General features: G+C 39.3%; 1 protein-coding gene across 4 annotated transcripts in view; it reads left to right on the top strand.

Moving 5' to 3' along the window:
- GALNT1 (polypeptide N-acetylgalactosaminyltransferase 1) overlaps window positions 1-22,274 on the top strand; it is a 128,278-nt gene that overhangs the window by 50,156 nt on the left and 55,848 nt on the right. For all 4 annotated transcript variants that reach the window (XM_051851988.2, XM_051851985.2, XM_051851987.2 and 1 more), the window contains one exon: window positions 12,634-12,873. In XM_051851988.2, coding sequence (XP_051707948.1) covers window positions 12,735-12,873 — 139 coding nt within the window. In that variant the 5' untranslated portion in view covers window positions 12,634-12,734. The remainder of the gene's footprint in view (window positions 1-12,633; window positions 12,874-22,274) is intronic.

The raw sequence follows: 22,274 nt of genomic DNA, 5'->3' as shown, positions 1-22,274 counted from the left end.
TGCATGCCTTCATTTAGTGGAAGGTGGGTGTGTCTTTCTCATTGAAAGGAATAGAGATTCAGGTTTTCACAAATACTGCTACTAAAGTCAAATAACTAATAAGGGTTGGGGCTAAAATATGAATCCAGATTTTAACTTAGGCTAATAGTTATTCCCTGATGTTTTGATATGCTGATTGTGTTGGTTGTTCCTAAGACTGCATTGCCAGGTTCAGTGTTGAGCTAGAAGGACTCAGGATTTAGTAGAAGATTGTACTAATAGGTAAGATTTATTACAGCAAAAGGATACAAAGCAATATCATCAAAAGGGATTAAGTCCAGAGGAAACCAGATGTAAGTTTCTACCAGTCTTCCTCCTGTGGAGTCTCATAGGGTGTGTTTAATTCCTCAGCAGTGAATTGTGACAATACATGTAAAATGTAGTTACTGGAGAAACTCAGAGACTCAATGCCCAAGGTTTTTATTGGGGTCTGTCACATAGGCACCCTCTGTCACATAGGCACCCTCTGTTTAGTACATGCCACACTTTCAGAGTCCCAGAATGAAAGCAGGTGTTTAGCATAAGCCATATTGTTTATGCAAATGATTTAGACACATTGAGCCACACTTGAAAATTTAGGGAAAGTTTTATATCATTGTGGAGAACTCTGATTCAAGTTCCCAGACACCAGCCAAAGACCAACCTTGCCAACCAATCCTTTCTAAGGATAGCAATTTCATGCCTGCCTTGTTTTTCCTGAAAATTGGTTTATTCATTTAAAGAAACTGTGATTGGGGCCAGCGTTGTGGCATAGTAGATAAGGCCACTACCTGTGACACTGGCATCCCATGCTGGTGCTGGTTTGTGTCCTCGTTGCTCCACTTCCAATCCAGCTCTCTGCTGATGGCCTGGGAAAGCAGCAGAAGATGGTCCAAGTGCTTGGGCCCCTGCCACTCATGTGAGATACCCAGATGAAGTTCCTGGCTTCAGCCAGGCCCAGCCCTGGCCATTGCAGCCAATGGGAGAATGAACCAGTGGATGGAAGATCTCACTCTGTCTTTCCCTCTCTCTGTAATTCTGATTTTCAAATAAATAAATAAATCTGAAAGGAAGGAACAAAAGAATGAGTGAACTAGTTATGTCCATTTAGCCTCTGACAAATAATAGAAGAAATAGATGTTATAGTAAACCAGTTTTTTAAAAAATTAGTTACTTTTGTTTTATTTGAAAAGTAAGAAGACGGAGCTCTATCTACTGGTTCATTCCCCAAATGCTCACAACAACCAAGTCTGGCCAGGCCAAAGCCAGGAACCTGGAACTCTTGAGTCTCCCACATGCGTGGTAGGGACCTAAATACTTGAGCTATCATCTGCCTCCCGGGGTGTGCATTAGCAGGAAGCTGGATTGGAAGCAGAGGAGCTGAGACTTGAACCAGGTACTCAAATATGGGATGTGGGCATTTCAAGTGGTAGCTTAACACACTGTACCAATCACCTGCTCCAAAACCAAGTTTTTTAATGTATCTGTTTTGGGTGGTCCTAATCATCGATTTACTAGAATTCATAACCCAACACAAAGTTGTATTCATGGCTAAGATGTGTTACAGCAAAGAATACAATGTAGGAACCACAAGAAAAAGATATATACAAGTGAATGCTAGGGAGATCAGATTCAGACTTTTAAGTCTCCCCTAAGAATTACATGGACACACTTTGCTGTCTATCTGTGAGTAACAGAGACATGTAGAAGATATCTCTAAGCAAGGTAAGCACACAAGTGTTCTTAAAGGAACCTGGTCACTTAGGTACCTTTCTGCTATATGACTTTCCTGGTGACTGAAACTTGGTACTTCAGGTATCAGGTGCACATCGTGATTCTTGATGGTTATTTTATTTTTTTAAAAAGATTTATTTTATTTATTAGGTACAGAGAGAGGTAAAGCCAGAGAGAGGTTTTCCATCCTCTGGGTCACTCCCCAAATGACTTTAATGGCCAAAGCTGAGCTGATCCGAAGCCAGGAGGCAGGAGCTTCTTCCAGGTCTCCCACGTGGATGCAGGGGCCCAAGTACTCGGGCCATCTTCACTGCTATCCCAGGCCGCAGCAGAGAGATGGATTGGAAGTGGAGTGGCTGATACTTGAACTTGTGCCCATATGGGATGCCGGTGCTGCAGGCCAGGGCTTTAACCCTCTAGATGGTTATTATTTTAAATAATGCTGACAGACTGGTACATTCAGGCTCCTTTCCTGGAACATACTAAATAAAATCATTAACTAGTGACTGTGAACATTCCAAGAGTTTAGTTCTCTGACTTTGGCTAAGGTCATTGCCAGCTTCAGGCATCCCCTAGAGATTAGCAAGACTGAGTAATAGACTTGCTGTGTTAACTGTTTCCTCTCACTGTCTGAATGCAATATTTAATGCTAGATATTCTTTTTTGAGTATGGTAGTATTCTAAACTTAAAAATATATATAACTGATCGTAGAAATAGTTGACAGATTTTATTTCTCTGAAGGGAAGCTTTGTAAATTCTTGTCTTTTAGGGATTTATGTAATGGTGACTTTCACAGTTTTCAGTTTTGCTCACAGTATTTTTATTATATAACAAGCATATGTTAGAGTTACATCAAGATATTATAGATCATCCTTCACTTCATGAGGGTATTCCTTGTGATGGCTTTTAAATGCGGTGGGATCCCTTTTTAGAGAATTTGCAGATTCACAGAAATAACAGTTTTACAGAAAGCAGATAAAACCCATAGTCTAAAAATTGTCTGATTCCAGGGTTTGAAACTAATCTTTATACTTTATTTATTGATGTTTGCTAACTGTTTTGTATTACATTAAAAATAAAAAGTGGTTGGGGAAATTTCCATGCTTGAGAAAGGAAGTTGAATTAACAAAGATAAATATTTCCTTATTACATAACTTCACGGACCATTTAGAATAATATACAATATGAGTCTTCCAGGGTGAACAGAATGTTCCCATAACTTATTTGACCATAGAATTTCTTGAGTGAGGCCTGCCCAGGTATGGGTTCAACAGTAGCAACATTCTTTAGAGTAAAATGGGAGATTGGCAAACTCTGTTTGAAGGACAGTAGTAAGCCATTAAAGGATTTGTGGTAAAGGAGAGACAGAAACAAAACAACTATAGAAAAAACTTTGGGTACCAGAGTTGTGGAGTAATGGATAAAGCTGCCACCTGTGATGCTGGTATTCTTTATGGGTGCTGGTCCATGTCCTGGCTACTCCACTTGTGATTCGTCTCCCTGCTAATGGTCTGGGAAAAGCATCCAAAGATGGCCAAAGTACTTGGGCCCTGCACCCACATGGGAGACCCAGATAAAATCACTGACTCCAGCCTTGCCCAGCTCCAGCCATTGTAGCCATCTGGGGAGTAGACCAGTGGATGGAAGATTGATCCCTCTCTCTTCCCCTCCCCCTCCCCTCCCCCTTCTCTCCCTCCCTCTTCCCACCTTGAGTCCCTCCCTCCCTCCCTTTTTCTCCCTCCCTTTTTCTCCCTCCCTGTCTCTCTTCCTCTCTGTGTCTCTTCAAAAATAATGTTCAGGCCCAGCCTGTGGCATAGCAGGTTAAGCTGGCATCTACGTATGGGCAACAGGTTGTGTCTAGCTGCTCTACTTCCAATCCAGTTCTTGCTAATGCACTTGGGAAAGAAGTAGAAGATGGCCCAAATGCTTGGGCTCCTGCACCCACGTGGGAGGCTTGGATGAGGTTCCTGGCTTCTGGCTTCAGCCTGGCCCAGCCCTGGCTGTCAGTGGGTATTTGGAGAGTAAACCAGCAGATGGACGATCTCTTTCTCTCTCTCTCTGTCTTTACCTCTCTCTCTCTAATTCTGACTTTCAAGTAAATAAATAAATCTTTTAAAAAATATCATTTTGGAAAACAGTTGAGGGATGTTTTTAGAATTCTCTTGAGTTTAACTCCTCTTCACATCATCAGCTTCTTTTTATGATCTGAGTTTTTGGACTTAATTTCTCAGAACAGAATTGTGCTACCACAGATATTTGGATATTTTCAGTTACTGTATTTCTTATGTAGTAGATGAAATAGCATACTGAGTAATCAAATGGTCAATAATGATACTGCATTCTTTGCCTTGTAAAAACAAGACCTTTTAAGATCAGGAATAAAACAAAGATGTCTGTATTATGCTGGCAGTATAATACTTTATAAAGTGGCTAAATTTAAAATCAATCAATAAAAATCAGGTGCATTTTTGTAAATCAACAATCAAAATGATACTATTTCCCATAGAAAAAAAGAATCTAACAAGTGTTTTGCAACAAGTTGTTAATATTGAAAAATCTTAAAGAAGTTCTAAATATATGGAAAGGTGGAACATTTTTGTGGACTTAAAGACAGTGTTGTAAAGGTAGCAATTTTTTCCAATTATTTGTAGATTTATTTCAGTCTAATCAGAATTGTAACTTTTTTTTCTTTAAAGATTTATTTTACTGGGGTTGGCATTGTGGTACAGCAGGTTAAGCCCCCACCTATGATGCTGGTATCCCAGATGAGTGCTGGTTTGAGTCTCCGCTGTTCCATTTCCAATTCAGCTCCCTGCTAATGTGCCTGGGAGAGCAGCAGATGACCGCCCAAGTGCTTAGGCCCCTGTCACCCATGTAGGAGACCTGGAGGAAGCTCCTAGCTCCTGGCTTTGGATCGGCCCAGCTGTGGCTGTTTCCACCATTTGGGAGAGTGAAGCAGTGGATGGAGGATCTTCCCCTCCCCCCCATGTCTGTATCACTACCTCTCAAGTAAATAAATAAATTTTTTAAAAAGTTTAAAAAAAGATACGCTGTAAACTGTTGAAGATACTTGTAATACATGTAACTGATACAAGACTGTATGACACAAGACTGCATAATGCATAAGGCTCTTTACAAACTAACAGGAAGACAAAACAACCCATCTAGTATGATTAAGCAGACATGGGTTAGAGAAGAAGAAATGAAATGAAAACTGTCAGTGATAATGGGGAAATGTAAATTAATGCTGCATTGATTAACATTGTAAGAAATTAAATAGTCTGGCAACAATAAGTATTGCCAAGGATATAATACATCTACCAGAACTCTGAGATGGTTTGCTTTAACAACCTGGGAAATCAAGTTGGTGATATCTAATAGTATTGAAAATTACATACTCTATGACCTAACATCCTTACATTTATACTCTGGATCAGAGGTTAGTATGAGTTAAGAATGGTTTTTAACACTTTGAAATGATTGAAAAACATTAAAAGAATATTTTGTATTTTGTCATATGAAAATTATAGGTATTCAAATTTTGCGTGAATAAACTTTGGAATATTGGCACACTAACTCATTTACACATTAGTTGCAACCATTTTGATGGTATAGCACCAGAGTTGGATGATTGCCACATATTGTGTCCTGCAATGCCTAAAAATCTTTATTATCTGGCCTTTTGCAAAAAAGTTTGCCAATTTTTGCACTAAATAAATACTTTTGCATATATGTACCAGGAAACATGATCGAGAATAGTGAGAGCCAGACTATAGTTGGCCTGGCTAGGTCGTTTCACTGTGGCCCTGGGGCAGGGTCTGTTACCAGAATAAACACTTTCAGGAGGGAGGGCATGGAAGGAGTAAAGGCCAGAATCATGATCATCTCACTTTGTCTGTTGTACGTCTGTTCTTTAGGTGTAAAACAGAGTGTGTGGCTTTTGACAAAGCTTTATGGATATCAGGGCTATTCTGAAGTAAACTTTAAGACATGATGGTGCTCAGTGGTTGTAATGGGTAGAAATGTTAGATGCGTTTCCTTTTCTTCCTCCCTAATAAGGACATTTAAGACACTGAAATAATTGAATCAGATTAACATTATAAACTTGCCTTAAAAATGACATATCTACTCCCTATTTTATTTTTTTTTAAAGATTTTATTTACTTATTTGAAAGAGTTACACAAAGAGAAGAGAGGCAGAGGGAGAGACGGAGAGACAGGGAGGGGGGAGGGAGAGAGAGAGAGAGAGAGGTCTTCCATCCAATGATTTGATTTGCTCCCCAACTGGCCACAATGGCTGGAGCTGCCCTGCTCTAAAGCCAGGAGCCAGGAGCTTCTTCCAGGTCTCTCACTCGCGTGCAGGGGCCCAAGGGCTTGCGCCATCTTCTACTGCTTTCCCAGGCCACAGCAGAGAGCTGGATAGGAAGTGGAGCAGCCAGGCCTTGAACCGGCACCCATATGGGATGCTGGCTGAAGCTTCAGGCCAGGGCATTAACCCGCTGCACCACAGCGCCAGCCCTTACTCCCTATTCTTAGTGACTATGACACAACACAATTTTTAATGAGGGCATGGATTTGTAGTTAGTTCCATAACTTCTCTTTTCTGTGTTTGCAAGCACTGTACATTGAGTATAAGTTACATTATAAATAGGAAAAATAAAAAACATTTTAAAGTGTTACTAGGAATTAGTTACTTAGATTCTGACATTCTATAGATACTAAACATTGTATACTCTAAATGGAAACATTTGAGCCAACAAATTTTATAGGAATATGTACCATGAGTACCCCAGGCCATAAGCTTATTCCTCTGGTCTCCAAACTTGTGGTAGTGCTGGGAAGTAATTAGAAAAAGAGAACATTCAAGTTTATATGGACTATGCATCACTTTGGGTATGAATTTTGAATTGATTTTTACTATTTTTGTTAAATACTCAGGGAGAATGAGAATGTGCTGAAATCTGAGAGTTGTTTCATGCTTTTGGCTTCTGAATTTGCCTTCTCATGACTTAAGTTTGACCAAGTTGGCAACTCAAAGACAGTTGGCAGAAATATTGGCTTAAATACTTCTCTGCCTCTCAGATAAATAAATTTAAAAAACAAACAAAAACATAGACTTCATAGGAATTGGGGATGATTAAACTGAAGCCTAAGGAGATAGAGCCAGTGAAACTAGTAGGTTTGGTTGGCCAAAATAGCTGCTACTTTGTTTTGAGAACTTTGGCTTCAGTTATCTATTCACATATTTATTATAATTGGATCTAAATGTATTTTTAACTCTATGGTAGGGTGCTTGTCCTTGTGCCAGTTTTCTCCTCTGATTTGTAGTAGCACCGTTCCAGTTTTCCATATATGTGTGGACTTGTTTATGGGTGTATATGGGTTTAGATATTTCTGCTTTATTATAAATCCAGTTCCCAAAGGCTTATTTGGATGTTGATTAGAATTATAATGAATTTATAATTTCAGGAATAAGCTGATTTTTTCCCCTAAAGGTGGTATATTTATGCTTTTTAGGCAGGTGTTTTAATCCCTCAGGTTCCACAGTTGTCTCCATGTCTTGCACAACTTTTGTTAAATGTATTCCCAGGGGTCCATGCTATGGCATAGTAGGTTAAGCCACCGTCTGCAGCACTGGCATCCATATGGCTGGTTTGAGTCCCTGCTGCTCCACTTCCCTGCCAATGGCCTGGGAAAGCCGTGGAAGATGGCCCAAGTGCTTTGGGCCCCTGCACCAACATGGGAGACCCAGAAGAAGGTCCTGTTACTAAAATGCACAATGTTGTGATAGACAGTGCTTTTGCTATGAAGAAGAGTCCCAAATGGGGCTGTTAGTTTCCTTCCTGTGAAAGAATGCAAAATTGCTAAGATGAAGGTAGCACCAGCAGTCTTTGGAAAATATGGAAAGTTCTTCCCTTTTCTTTTCTCTCCTTTTTTTTTTTTTTTTTTAAAGATTTATTTATTTGAGAGGCAGAGTTACATAGAAGGGGGTGGGGAGAGACAGAGAGAGATACCTTCCATCTGCTGGTTCACATCCCAAATGGCCACAATAGCTAGAGCTGGGCGGTAAGGACAGGAATTTTCTTGTGGGTCACTCACATGGGTTCAGGGGCTCAAGTACATGAGCCATTTTCTGCTGCCTTCCTAGGCACATTAGCAGGGAACTGGATTGGAAGTGGAGCAGCAGGGATTCAAACTACCGCCCACATGGGATGCTGGTACTGCAGGCTACGTCTTTACCAACTGTGCTGCAGCACCAGTCCTGGAAGGTTCTTTCTTTAGATTTCTTTTGTTTTCTGAGCTTTATTTAAGGTCTCTGGATCTAATGTAAATTTATTTTCCACTGCCTCCTAGATTATGCCTAGTCTTTTTGAAAGAAGGGAGACCATGTTAATGTTCTTTTGTTTTGTTTCTTTGTTTCTTTTTTTTTTTTTAGAAGATTTATTTATTTATTTGAAAGGCAAAGCTACAGAGAGGTAGAAACAGAGAGAGAGGTCTTCCATCTGCTGGTTCACTCCCCAAATAGCCACAACAGCTAGAGCTGGGCCAATCCGGAGCCAGGAACTTCTTCTGGGTCTCCCATGTGGGTGCAGGGGCCCAAAAACTTGGGGGGGCCATCTTCTGCTTTCCCAGGCCATAGCAGAGAGTTCACTTTCCAGCACTGGTGTATGGCTCTCAGCTGGTGGAGTCCCGAGCCGTGGACACCCACATTCTCCACGTAAATCCACCATGACCCTCTAATTTCGGTAGAGTTTTCTCTGCCGTTTTTCCCTAACTCTTCCCTGAGACTACACAATCTCCACTTTTTAAAACTATCTTCTCCTGGGCTAGAGCAGTAAGCTTCCTCTCTGCCATCTTGGAACTTCCCCATGTTAATGTTCATTATAAAAGATCATTATGAACCTAAAAACAAATTTATTAATAGAACACAATTTTTAATAATTTAGTCCCACAACTATAAAGAAACTAGCCCATTTTTACATTGAGGAAAAAAAAGTCATGATAATTTTAAAAGGCTGATTTTGGGATATAGTAATTTTTTCTGGTAATGGAAAACATTGTGTCAAAAATATAAAATTTACTGGTACAGAAACAGATGAATAGACCAATGGAACAGAATTGAAACACCAGAAATCAACCCAAACATCTACAGCCAACTTATATTTGATCAAGGATCTAAAACCAATTCCTGGAGCAAGGACAGTCTATTCAATAAATGGTGCTGGGAAAACTGGATTTCCACGTGCAGAAGCATGAAGCAAGACCCCTACCTTACACCTTATACAAAAATCCACTCAACATGGATTAAAGACCTAAATCTACGACCTGACACCATCAAGTTATTAGAGAACATTGGAGAAACCCTTCAAGATATTGGCACAGGCAAAGAATTTCTGGAAAAGACCCGGGAGGCACAGGTAGTCAAAGCCAAAATCAACTATTGGGATTGCATCAAATTGAGAAGTTTCTGTACTGCAAAAGAAACAGTCAGGAGAGTGAAGAGACAACCGACAGAATGGGAAAAAATATTTGCAAACTATGCAACAGATAAAGGGTTAATAACCAGAATCTACAAGGAGATCAAGAAACTCCACAAAAACAAAACCAACAACCCACTTAAGAGATGGGCCAAGGACCTCAATAGACATTTTTCAAAAGAGGAAATCCAAATGGCCAACAGGCACATGAAAAAATGTTCAAGGTCACTAGCAATCAGGGAAATGCAAATCAAAACCACAATAAGGTTTCACCTCACCCGGGTTAGAATGGCTCACATACAGAAATCTACCAACAACAGATGCTGACGAGGATGTGGGGAAAAAGGGACACTAACCTACTGTTGGTGGGAATGCAAACTGGTCAAGCCACTATGGAAATCAGTCTGGCGATTCCTCAGAAACCTGAATATAGCCCTACTGTTCGACCCAGCCATCCCACTCTTTGGGATTTACCCAAAGGAATTTAAATTGGCAAACAAAAAAGCGGTCTGCACCCTAATGTTTATTGCAGCACAATTCACAATAGCCAAGACCTGGAACCAACCTAAATGCCCATCAATGGTAGACTGGATAAAGAAATTATGGGATATGTACTCTTTACAATACTATACCGCAGTAAGAAACAACGAAATCCAGTCATTTGCAGCAAAATGGAGGAATCTGGAACACATCATGCTGAGTGAAATAAGCCATTCCCAAAGGGACAAATACCATATGTTCTCCCTGATTGGTGACAACTGACTGAACACCAAAAAGGAAACCTGTTGAAGTGAAATGGACACTATGAGAAATGGTGACTTGATCAGCATAGCCCTGACTGTTAGTGAACAACTTAATACATTATCCCTCTTAGTATTTTTTTTTGTCTGTTCTACTTAATATGACTGGTTTAATTCTGTAATTAATACACAGTTATTCTTAAGTGTTGAAATTTAACTGAAATGTGATCCCTGTTAAACATAAGAGTGGGAATAAGAGAGGGAAGAGATGTACAATTTGGGACATGCTCAAGCTGGCTTGCCCCAAATGGTAGAGTTAGAAACATTCCAGGGGACTCCAATTTAATCCCATCAAGGTGGCGTGTACCAGTGCCATCTCACTATTCCAAGTGATCAATTTCAGTTCACAGTTGATCATAATGAAAGGACTAAGAGTCAAAGGGAGCACATAAACAAGTCTAGTACCTGCTAATACTAACCGATAGAATAAATAAAGGGGAGAGTGATCCAACATGGGAAGCGAGATACTCAGCAGACTCATAGAAAGGCGGATGTCCTAAACAGCACTCTGGCCTCAGAATCAGCCCTAAAGGCATTCGGATCTGGCTGAAAAGCCCATGAGAGTATTTCAGGCATGGAAAGCCAAGACACTCTGACAAAAAAAAAAAAAAACAAAAACCCACACACACCTAAATGAAAAGTCTCTGTGAGTGAGATCCCAGTGGAAAGAACAGGTCTTCAAAAAAGGAGGTACCTTTCTCTGAAGGGAGGAGAGAACCTCCACTTTGACTATGACCTTGTCTAAACAAGATAAGAGTTGGAGAACTCAAGGGGCTTCCATAGCCTTGGAAACTCATGACTGGTGCATAGGGAGATTACTGATGCCATAAACAGGAGTGTCAATTTGTAAAGTCAACAACAGGAGTCACTGTGCACTTACTCCTCATGTAGGATCTCTGTCCTTAATGTGCTGTACATTGAGACTTAATGCTATAACGAGTACTCAAACAGTATATTTCACTTTGTGTTTCTATGGGGGTGCAAACTGTTGAAATCTTTACTTAATGTATACTAAACTGATCTTCTGTAAAAAAAAAAAAAAAGAAGAAGAAGAAGAAATTATCGATTCCCAACTTGACTCTCACTGGGATTAAACATGACAATAGGTCTGATCTGATTTCATCATCATTTAAAAAAATCATCTATTATTTTTCACTTTATGTTTCTGTGTGGGAGCAAACTGTTGAAACCTTTACTTAATGTATGCTAAACTGATCTTCTGTATATAAAGAGAATCGAAAATGAATCCTCATGTGAATGGAAGGGGAGAGGGAGTGGGAAAGGGGAGGGTTGCGGGTGGGAGGGACGTTATGGGGGGGGAAGCCATTGTAATCCATAAGCCGTACTTTGGAAATTTATATTCATTAAATAAAAGTTAAAAAAAAAAGGAAAAAAATATAAAATCATCTTTGAATTTCGTAGCTCAAATAATGAAGTCTTAAAATAGTTTTACTGTATTATTTTAGGGTTTGTTGTTTTGTAATCTCTTAAAGTACCCAAATTTGTTGTTGGACAGTTCTCTTCAACCCTGACTTCTGCTTCTCATATGTTGATTGGTTCTCCCACTGAGTTTTGTGTGCCTTTTGGAGCAGGGTCTCAGTTTTCTTTGTATCCTTAATATCAAGGACAGTGAAGGACATACAGAAGATGCTTAATAAGGTGTAAATAATAGAATAACTTTATGATAATTATGGAAAAAGCAGATTTTTTATGACGTACTAGCTTTTCATAAACAAAATTTAAATGATATTGGTTTACTTATTATGTATGAAAATTAGCATGTTACTTCCAGTGCTTGGTGCAAGTAAACAATTTTTAAAAACAACTCTTTAGTAAGCAAAATTATCTTCCTTACTTAAAGAAGCATTTTTCCATTCTTTTATACTTTATATACCTGATGGCAGTGACAAACACTGGTGGCAGCAAACTTGGTACTTTGTCTTTAATTTTTAAAAGATATATAACTAGCTTTATTTTTTTATTAGCATGAGCAATAAATTTTAAGATGTTAAATTATTTATACTCAGTGAGATTTTACCTTTAATTCAGTTATGCTAATTTAAATGAAACTATCAAGTAATTCATTATAACTTATTCTTCCTAATATATTTAGCTAAACAGCATATTTGAGTGTCAAAATAGCCAAAATGCAAGGTGCATTTGATAAATGAGAGAATTCTTTGGGTCTGGTCACTGAATGTGAATATACAGAATGGACTGGGAATCACTGGTTGTTTAAATTCCTGTGATAATTACTACTTAGTTTTTGCTTTAACATGTAATATAATATAGCAGTTAAACAGAAAAGTAGTTTAAGACTCATGTGTTTGATGGACATGAGATAGTAGTTTACTATTTGATTTTCATTTTTAATTACAAGGAATCAAATACTTTTCTACATGTTTATTGTCTATTTAAGTGTGCGTTGTGCCTGTTTACATCCTTTACCCGTTTTCTATTGGATATTGCTTTGGAGGAGCTATTTTTATAATTGTGAAATTTAATATTATTAGTGGAATTAATTCTTGTTAGCTGATATTCATATTATATAATTAATTTTCTAGTTTGTGACTAAGTCAGTCTTCTCTTTTTCTCTCTATAGGGTATGAATGTGATTTCTGATGAAACTGGATTGGAATAATTTTGATGATCTTTGTATATTTATATATATATTTTAAAATTTTGCATTTGACTTAAAGTGCCATGAGAAAATTTGCATACTGCAAGGTGGTTCTAGCCACCTCCTTGATTTGGGTACTCTTGGATATGTTCCTGCTGCTTTACTTCAGTGAATGCAACAAATGTGATGAAAAAAAAGAGAGAGGACTTCCTGCTGGGGATGGTAAGTGATATTTTATAATAAAACTGTTTTGATAAAGATATCACTGGTTTTTACTAATAAATTTGGATAATATAAACTTAATTTTTTAGATTAATAGAAATTCCTAGCTTTCTTATATATATTATGATCATATTTCCTACAGTTTCTGGTGGGTTCTTCCAGCAGTTAAAAGTATTAGAGTATCATATTGAATTGCTAAATTCAGTATTGGTGTGCATTATTAAATGTAAACATTCTACAAGTTACTTTGCACTACCAAACAATGTTAGGAATCTCATAGTTGAACTGTCAAAATTATACAGAGCAATCTAATGCCGTACTGCTGGGTAGAGTATTAAAATTGCTGTAACATTTTGTCAAAAGAGATTTTTCCTGCACTCCCATCTCAGTCTTATGAGGAAAAGTCTTATGAGGAAAAATCTTTATAGTTAAATGTGATCTGAGAGTTCTTTTTGCTAATGCTCTAGATAACTCCAATTAACGCTTTAAGGGAATGGCTTTTGAAAAGATCAAGATATGGAATAGGGCTAAAGTGAGATCACTTCACTATCTGGAATGGCTGCACTGAAGATCAGTAATTCAGCTTTTCTGAACTTTTTGTGATTAAAGAATATATGTTTATATAAAGCACTTGTACTATTTTTGGGAATAACTTGCAAGTAATTACTCTGTTGTTTCAACATAAGTTTTCTGTGAGTATGTAACTCCTTAAAATTTTTCATAGTTTTATAGTAAGAATGGCATTTGATCCCCTAAAATTAATATTCAAAAATGTTTTGTTGGATTTGTAACTGTGCCTACTTAACAATAATTTTTAAAATACTCATTTGAAAGGCAGAGAGACCTTCCATCTTCTGGTTCATTCCTCAGATGGCATCAACAGCCACTTGTGCCAGACCAAAGCCAGGAACCGGAGTCAGAGAAAGAGGTCTTCCATCCACTGGTTCATTCCCCAAATGGCCATTAGCAGACAGCAGATTGGAAGAGGAACAGCAGGACACAAACCAGTGCCCATATGGGGTGCTGGTGTTACAGGTGGAGGCTTAGCCTAGTACTCCACAACACTGACCCCTCAAACCATAATTTTAATAGTTGAGTTTATATAACCAGTCTATTTATTTATTCTTGGGAAATTTGTCTAAAATTAGGCTTAGTTGCTAGCAGTAGATGTTGATAATACTGAGGCTAACCTTTAACTTTAATTTTCACTTTCTCCATAAGTCTTAATGAAATGCATTTTTATTCAAAGTCATCCTATTAATTTGCATATTTACTTTATGGCTCAGGTGTTTAAAAACTTTATTGGATAACAACACACTTCTTTCTTAACTTGCTAGAGCTATGCTCTCTGTGTACACTTAAATCAAAAGGGAGGTATTATCATTCACCAGTAAGAAACCCTAATGTTCTTTCCCCCTCATTCTGTATTAATTCATTGCCATTTATAGTGAGAGCTCATGGTGTTCTATCTTAAATTCAAAGCTTTGAAGGCAAGAAAGAGTAGGGCCTGATAGAATGTGAAGATTGACTCAGTGAAATTTTTTTTAAAGATTTATTTATTTATTTGAAAGAGTTACAAAGAGGGGGGGGGGGGAGGGAGAAAGAGAGAGAGAGGTCTTCCATCCAATGTTCACTCCCCAATTGGCCGCTATGGCCAGAGCTGCACCAATCCGGAGCCGGGAGCCAGGAGCTTCTTCCAGGTCTCCCACGCAGTTGCAGGGGCCCAAGGACTTGGGCCATCTTCTACTGCTTTCCCAGGCCACAGCAGAGAGCTGGATAGGAAGTGGAGCTGCTGGAACTCAAACTGGCATCCATATGGGATGCCAGTGCGTCAGGCCAGGGCATTAACCCACTGTGCCACAGCACCGGCCTGGTGAATGTTCTGAAAACAGTGATGTGTGCTGGGCAGTGTGCTAGTTGTTAGTGATACATAGTTGAATGAAAAAAAGTTTAGACAAATTTCCTACCTTCCTTCCTAGTCTAATGAAAGAGAAAAAATAATTATAAAATACTGGTATAATAAATATTGTACTAGAGAGTTACATGATAGAAATTAAGGGAAGGTCTTGGGCATTGGAGATTGTAAGAAGGAAGTGTGCTGCACTTGAATATCAGCAGCAGGTGTTTGTTGGAGAAGTATAGAAGGTCCAAGCAAAGGAAAGCAGCTTGTACAAGATAAACCAATGCAAGAACAGATTTGGTGGATGACAGAATATCAGGTAAGAGCATGAGATGAAACTTGGGAGGTGGCACTGAAAACATCCCAGAATACCACAGAATCCTATAGCATGCCAAGGATTTTGAACTTCATCCTGTGGGCAGTGGCATGCCCTTGAGGGATTTTAAATGAGGGAGGTAAGTCCAATAGGGAGTTAAGTTCCTTATTGGAACTGGGCTTTTAGAAGAAAGCTTTCTTTGGTCATGTGGCTGTTGGATTTGGAAGGACATGAGATAGGTAGCAGAGCCTAGAGTCTCGTGGCCTATACTAAAATGATACTAGGAATGGAGGGAAAAAAAATCTGTGAAGTATTTAAATAGTGAAATTTATCTAACCTGGGGAGCCATCAATATTAAAAATAAGAAAGATTTTAAGGTGACTCTCAGGTCTCCCTGGTTGCATGAATTGGTATGAATTAGGGGTCCAGAGGAAGAGCAGCTTTGAGGAACAGTTGAATGGATGCAGTTGGATTTGAAATATTTTCTTTGAGATGTTTATAGGGATGTTCTGCCATAAAGAATGGTCAAGGTGGAGAATGTAGGTTGTAGGCTAAGTCCTGTATATACTTCACGCTGCCAGGGAGCATGTGGAGGGTTAGAAGAAGATTCACTGTTCAAGAGTATGTCCTAGGGGGGCCTCTAAAGGAAGAGAAGAGTTCTCAGGAAGTCAGATATGAGAAGCCAAAGGGAGTAGAAGCCCTGGAGTGACATTTACTCAGAGTCTACTATGATGAAGGTGGAGTGTGTGTAATTTGTTTGGTAATGGGGTTTTTGTTGATCCTGGCAAGTGCCAATTTAGGGAATGATAAGCTTGGAAGGGAAGGCAGTGGAATTGATGTACCAGTGGAGTAGTAGAGATACGTGGCATTTTCTTTAGGAAGCTTTGGCACAAGGAAGATGAGCTAGTGCAATAGGTTAAAAGAAAATATAGAGCCAAAGTTGGTGTTCTTTATGTATGTATGTGTTATTTATGTTGGGGAAGAGGTTTAAAACATGGAGAGAAAGAAGATATACTTGAAAGAGCAAAGTCTCAGTGCGTGAAATAGTGTAATATCAAAATCATATGAAGGGGCTGGCGTTGTGGCATAACAGGTTAAGCAGCCTCCCGCAGCGCCAGCTTACCAATGGGTACCATTTCAATTTCCTGCTGCTCTGCTTCTGATCCAGCGCCCTGTTAATGTGCATGGGAAAGCAACACATGGTTCAAGTGTTTGGGCCCCTGCCACTCACATGGGAGACTTGGAAGAAGCTCTTAGCTCTTGGCTTCATTTTGACTCAGCTCCACTTGTTGTGGCCATTTGGGGAGTGAACCAGTAGATAGCAGATCTCTCTCTCTCTCTGCCTCTCTCTCTCTCTGCCTTTCAAATAAACTAAATAAATTTTTTTAAATACACATGAAAAGTATATTCTGAAAGAAGATTATAAGGTTAACACAGTTTTGAAAACCACTAGTGGCATGAACTTCAAAAAGGAGTAGGTTTTGTACAAAATACAAAGTCTGAAAAAGAACATGGAGCAGTGAGATAATATCATTGCTTCCAGAGAGAAGGGTGATAAGCAAAAGATTCTCCAAGGAAAGGTGATGTCAGTGGGGTTTTGGAGGGGAGCTGGATTTCAGTTAAATCTGTGGCCTGTGTGTGTTGTGGACAAGATGATTAAGAAGCTTTGTAGAGATTGGATTAAGATGGCAGAAAACTCAAGTTTTCTGCCTGAGTCTAGGATTAGATAGTTTAAAAAAAGTGGAAAGAGTGCAGTCTCAGGGAAGAGTTAGGGAGAAAACAACAGAGGAAACTAAGTAAATTGGAGGAACACAGTGGACCTACGTGGAGGACACAGATGCACGCAACTTAGGACCCCACCAGCTGAGAGCCTCCATTCCAGTATTGGGGAACAAGGGGAGACCAGACTGTAGCAGCCCAAGCCACTGGCAAAAAAAGCTGCAGGAAGAACCAAGAGGGAATCCAGCTTCGAGCCCCTTTGGGGATAGTATACCCACCAAACTAGAGGAGAAACAAAAGGGGGGCATGTTTTCTTTCTCCACAGTCATCCTGCAAAGGTACCCTAACAAGCTGACAAAGAGCAAGTGCCATTTTGGACATGCGTAACAGCTACGCCAGCACTGAGCCAAGTGGAGACTCCTGAGTCTTGTGGGGAAAACAGACTGGGGGCTGGGTGCTCGTGTCTCTGAGAGACTTGTGTGCTGGGACTGTGAAAACTGCCGAGGCTCTGTGGGAAGACTCAGGGTGTGGCAGGGACATCGGGCAGGCACTGTGGAAGGCTCCACATGATCAGGGCTCACTGGTTACCTGGCAAGAGACATTGCTGGAGAATCTGAGCTTATACTGAGGACTGCACAGATCCTTTGTGTGGTCCTCGTGGCAGAGCGGATGAATAATATACTCACTGGGGCTAGCACCCAGGACTGGTCTCCTTCAAGGAGAGGAGCTCAGCTGAGTCTATGCTAAAAGACAAGAGAAAACCTCCTCTTTGATTAAAAAAAATTTACCATGCCAAAACTGGGTGTGTTACCTCAGACACACCCTTCACCCTGGAGCACTGAACAGAACTCTGGCCACTCCTACCATATGCCTCTAGTTATTCCCTGAAAGCACAGTCCACTAATCCAATCAGCCATAGTCCAAAGATAAAAGCCACAGCAAAAACTCAAAGAAACCAATGAGTACCCCACAAATGCTGAATAACAAATGGACCAATCCAAGAAATAAGAACAAGGAAGACAACATGACATCCCCAAAAGAACACAACACCTCAATACTAGATTGTGAAGATGATGAGATTGAAGAAATGCCAGGAATGGAATTCAAAAAATTGATCATAGGATCACTTAGAAGTAATCAAAAGCAAATGCATAAACTAATAAAATCCATACATGACATGAAAGAAAATTTCTCCCACAAAATTGAGATCTTGAAGAGAAATCAAAATGAAATCTTGGAAATGAAGAATTCAATAGAACAAATAAAAAATACAGTGGAGAGCCTTAACAACAGAATTGTTGAAGCAGAATTAAGAATATCTGAGCTAGAAGACAAAGCACAGGAAATAATACAATCAGACCAAACATAAGAAGAAGGAATTAGAAAACTATAAAACATTGTTGGGAATCTACAGGATACTATCAAATGACCCAACATACGGGTTGTAGGGGTTCCTGAAGACATGAGAAAGGATTAAAAGGCCTTTTTAGTGAAATAATTGCAGAAAATTTCCCTAGTTTGGAGAAAGAAAGGGGCATCCAAGGAAAGGAAGCACATAGAACTCCTAATAGACATTACCAGAGAAGATCTTCACCAGGACACATTGTAGTCGAACTTTCCACAGTAAAACACAAAGAAAAAGTTCTAAAAGTGTTGCTTTCAGAGAATCTCCAATTTTTAAACTCACAGCAGACCTGTCAGAAACCCTACAGGCTAAGATAGAATGGCAAGATGTAGTCTGAGTCTTAAGAGAAAAGAACTGTCAACCCAGAATACTATACCCTGTGAAGCTCTCATTTATGAACAAAGGTGAAATGAAGACCTTCCATGACAAACAGAATCTCAAAGAATTTATTTATTTATTTATTTATTTATTTATTTATTTATTTTTGACAGAGTGGACAGAGAGAGAGAGAGACAGAGAGAAAGGTCTTCCTTTTGCCATTGGTTCATCCTCCAGTGGCCGCCGCGGCCGGCGCGCTGTGGCTGGTGCATCACGCTGAACCGAAGCCAGGAGCCAGGTGCTTTTCCTGGTCTCCATGGGGTGCAGGACCAAGTACTTGGGCCATCCTCCACTGCACTCCCGGGCCATAGCAGAGAGCTGGCCTGGAAGAGGGGCAACCGGGACAGAATCCGGCGCCCCGACCAGGACTAGAACCCAGTGTGCCGGGACCGCAAGGTGGAGGATTAGCCTATTTAGCCATGGCGCCGGCCAATCCGAAAGAATTTTTCACCACTCATCCTGCTGTGCAGAAGATGCTAAAGATGTGCTGCACACAGAAGAAATACAGAAGTATGGTCATCACAAGAAGGTAAAGGAAGGAAATTCTTCACCAAAACTACAAAGGAAATCCAAAGGAAAAAAACAGGAATATTTATGGAAAAATGGCAGGGCAAAGTCATTGCTGACAATAGGCACCTTGAATGTAAATAGCCACAACTGTTCAGTTAAAAGACACAGGCAGACTGAATGGATTATAAAAGAAAACCCATCTATTTGCTGCCTACAAGAAACATCTCACTAACAAAGATGCATATAGAGTGAAAGTGAAAGGATAGAAAAAGATACTGCATGCTAACAGAAACCATAAAAAGAGCTATTGTAGCCATCCGAATACCAGACAGAATAGACTAACACACACACACACACACACACACACACACACGAAAAAAGGGGCACTATGTAATGATTAAGGGATCAATTCAACAGGAAGATGTGAATATTATAAACATATATGTACCTAATTACAGGGCACCTGCTATTTAAAAGAAATTTTAAGGTATCTAAAGGGAGATATGTACCCATGTGGGAGACCTGGAAGAAGCTTCTGGCTTTGGCGTGGCCCAGCCCCAGCTGTTGCAACCATTTGAGGAGTAAACAGCAGATGGATGATCTCTATTCTTTCCTTCTCTCCCTCTCTCTGTAACTCTGCCTTTCAAATAAATAAATCTTTAAAAAAATGAGCTCATGTATTCAGTTTATGGATTTGAATGCTGTATTCACTATTTTTATAGATGTAGTTTCAAGTAGGAATTGATTCTTCATGCCAGCACTGTACTAGATTTTCACATCAATAAAATGATTCATTTTCATATGTTTGTATTCGAATTATATCAGCTGTCAAACGTTAAGAAACCTTGAGAAAACAGTTTATAGAAAAACTTACAAAATATTTCTTAAAACTTATTAAAACCTTAAAAATATAATTAGTAAAGGCTTTCAGAAATTTTTAGTCTTAAGAATTGAGCATGAAATTGGAACAAGGACTGAAAAATATAAGAATGTTGAAGTGGCAGACAGTTGCCAGTGATTTTAGTTATAGAGTATATTTTGATTAAAAAAAGAAGTGCTACATTTCATTGCATTTTACATACTTTGGTTTATAGAACACTTATTTTATAAGCCACTATGAAAGCAAAAGCATTCCAGTTATCGTTTTAAGTCCTATACCAATTTCACAGATGTTAAAAAGCAGAAACACTTTTTTGGGATGGATGAATTGTAGACAGTAAAGATGATGATTGTGTAATAAATTTTGGAGAATAAAATTTAGCCCTTAATCAGTAATTTTTCCCTAAAGTGGAACCATGTAACTTTACACATATTTATTCTTTCATGAGGGAAATACACATTAGAGATTTGAAAAGAGTTACACATTAGAAATTAGAAAATTAAAGTACAATCAGATGTATATCATGTAGCTTCTGTTTGTTAATTGTATTTATAGGTTTTCAGAGTGGGTCTCTAGTTTTTTTGACAGTTAGGTTTTATGAAACACTTCTTGTCACTCAAAACAGGTTTAACTGAAGTATATAATAAAATAGTTTTGTTCTCATAATACTTTGGAACACCTTTTCACTTCTTTTCCAAAATTGATTTGATTCTTACATTTTTTCAGTCCTTTTTGAAGTACCCGCATATCAAAGACTGATAAGGAGAGTACATAGATAGTTAATGCTTACCATATTTTTTTGCTAGTTGCTTTCCAATTCTGTAAGTGCATTAGTAGTGAAAATATATTTACTAGCTATATACATTTTATCCAGGTTTCTTTGCCAAGGGAAATCCAATTACAAATCCATTTAATTCCTTATGATATTGTAGTTTTTTAGAGCATGATAGTGAAGTCATGGAGTAATCATATCACATTTGATTAATGACAGTTTTAAATGTGGCTCTGAAATCTCATGTGTATCAATAGATTAGAGTAGTAAGGTGGACATTATACTGGATTTTCAGATTATCAGTAAGTACCGGGTGGTCACACTTGTAAAATATTGCAGAAGCAGACTTAATGTTGAATATTTTTACCTGGTTTTTGCCCCCCTCTCCCCACTCCCTCCTCCCTCCCCCCTCACTCCCTCCCCCCTTGATCCGTCTCCCCCTCCCCCTCTCCCTCTCCCCTCACTCCCTCTCTCCCCTCACTCCCTCTCTCCCCTCCCTCTCCTCCTCTCCCCCTCTCTCCCCCTTCCCCTTCTCTCCCTCCCTTTCCCCTCCCCCTTCCTCCTCCCCCTTCCTCCTCCCCCTCTCCCCCTCCCCCTCCCTCTCTATTTTTCCTCTCCCACTCTCTCTCCCTCTCCCTCCTCCCTCTCCCTCTTTTTAAGAATTATTTATTTTACTTGAAAGGTAGAGTTACAGAGAGGGAGAAGCAGAGGCAGAGAGAGATCTTCCATCCACTTGCTCACTCCCCAAATGGCCACCATGGCTGGAGATGGGCTAGTCTGAAGCCAGGAGCCAGGAACAACTTCTCAGTCTCCCACATGGGTGCAGAGGCCTAAGGGCTTAGACCATCTTCCATTGCTTTCCCAGGCACATTAGCCAGGAGCTGAATCAGAAATAGAGCAGCTGGTACTCCAACTGGTGCCTATCTGAGATGCTGGCACTGTAGGCAGTAGCTTAATCCACTACGCCACAGCACTGACCCATTGTCTGGTTCTCTTAAGATCTCAGGGTCATCAGTGATGGAACAAGATTTTGAGTTTCTGGCCATATAGTTCCTTGTGTTATAGCCATCAAATTTATACATTGAAGTATTTATAGCAACAGTTTTTGAATCCTATTTCATATCTCCTCATGGAAATTTTCAGATGCAAACAAAAGTAGAATAGAAAATTAAACTCCCATGTTTTCATCAAAGATGTCTTCTAGAATTGTCAGCTTGTGGCTAGTCTTGTGGAATGGAGGATTACGTTTTATCTTTGTGCCTCACCCTAACCTGTTTTTGTTGTTGAAGAAGAGGAAATTGGATTGTTTTTCTTTTCCAGGGTCCCAGAGTCAGGATTTACATCTTTTTTTATATTTATTGTTTCCCTTTGTCACCTGTGTTTCTTACAAATTGGTGATTAAATCCAGAGGCTTGGTCATATTCAGCATTTTCCCCCCATTCCCAGCAGAACACATTTTATACGTGTGTGTGTGTGTGTGTGTGTGTGTGTATGTATGTGACTAATACTCTTGATTTACAA

The sequence above is a fragment of the Oryctolagus cuniculus genome, chromosome 10, assembly GCF_964237555.1.
Source record: "Oryctolagus cuniculus chromosome 10, mOryCun1.1, whole genome shotgun sequence".
Classification (NCBI taxonomy): Eukaryota; Metazoa; Chordata; class Mammalia; order Lagomorpha; family Leporidae; genus Oryctolagus; species Oryctolagus cuniculus.
The sequence above is the reverse complement of the archived record's forward strand: the minus strand, read 5'-3'. Positions and strand labels throughout refer to the sequence as shown.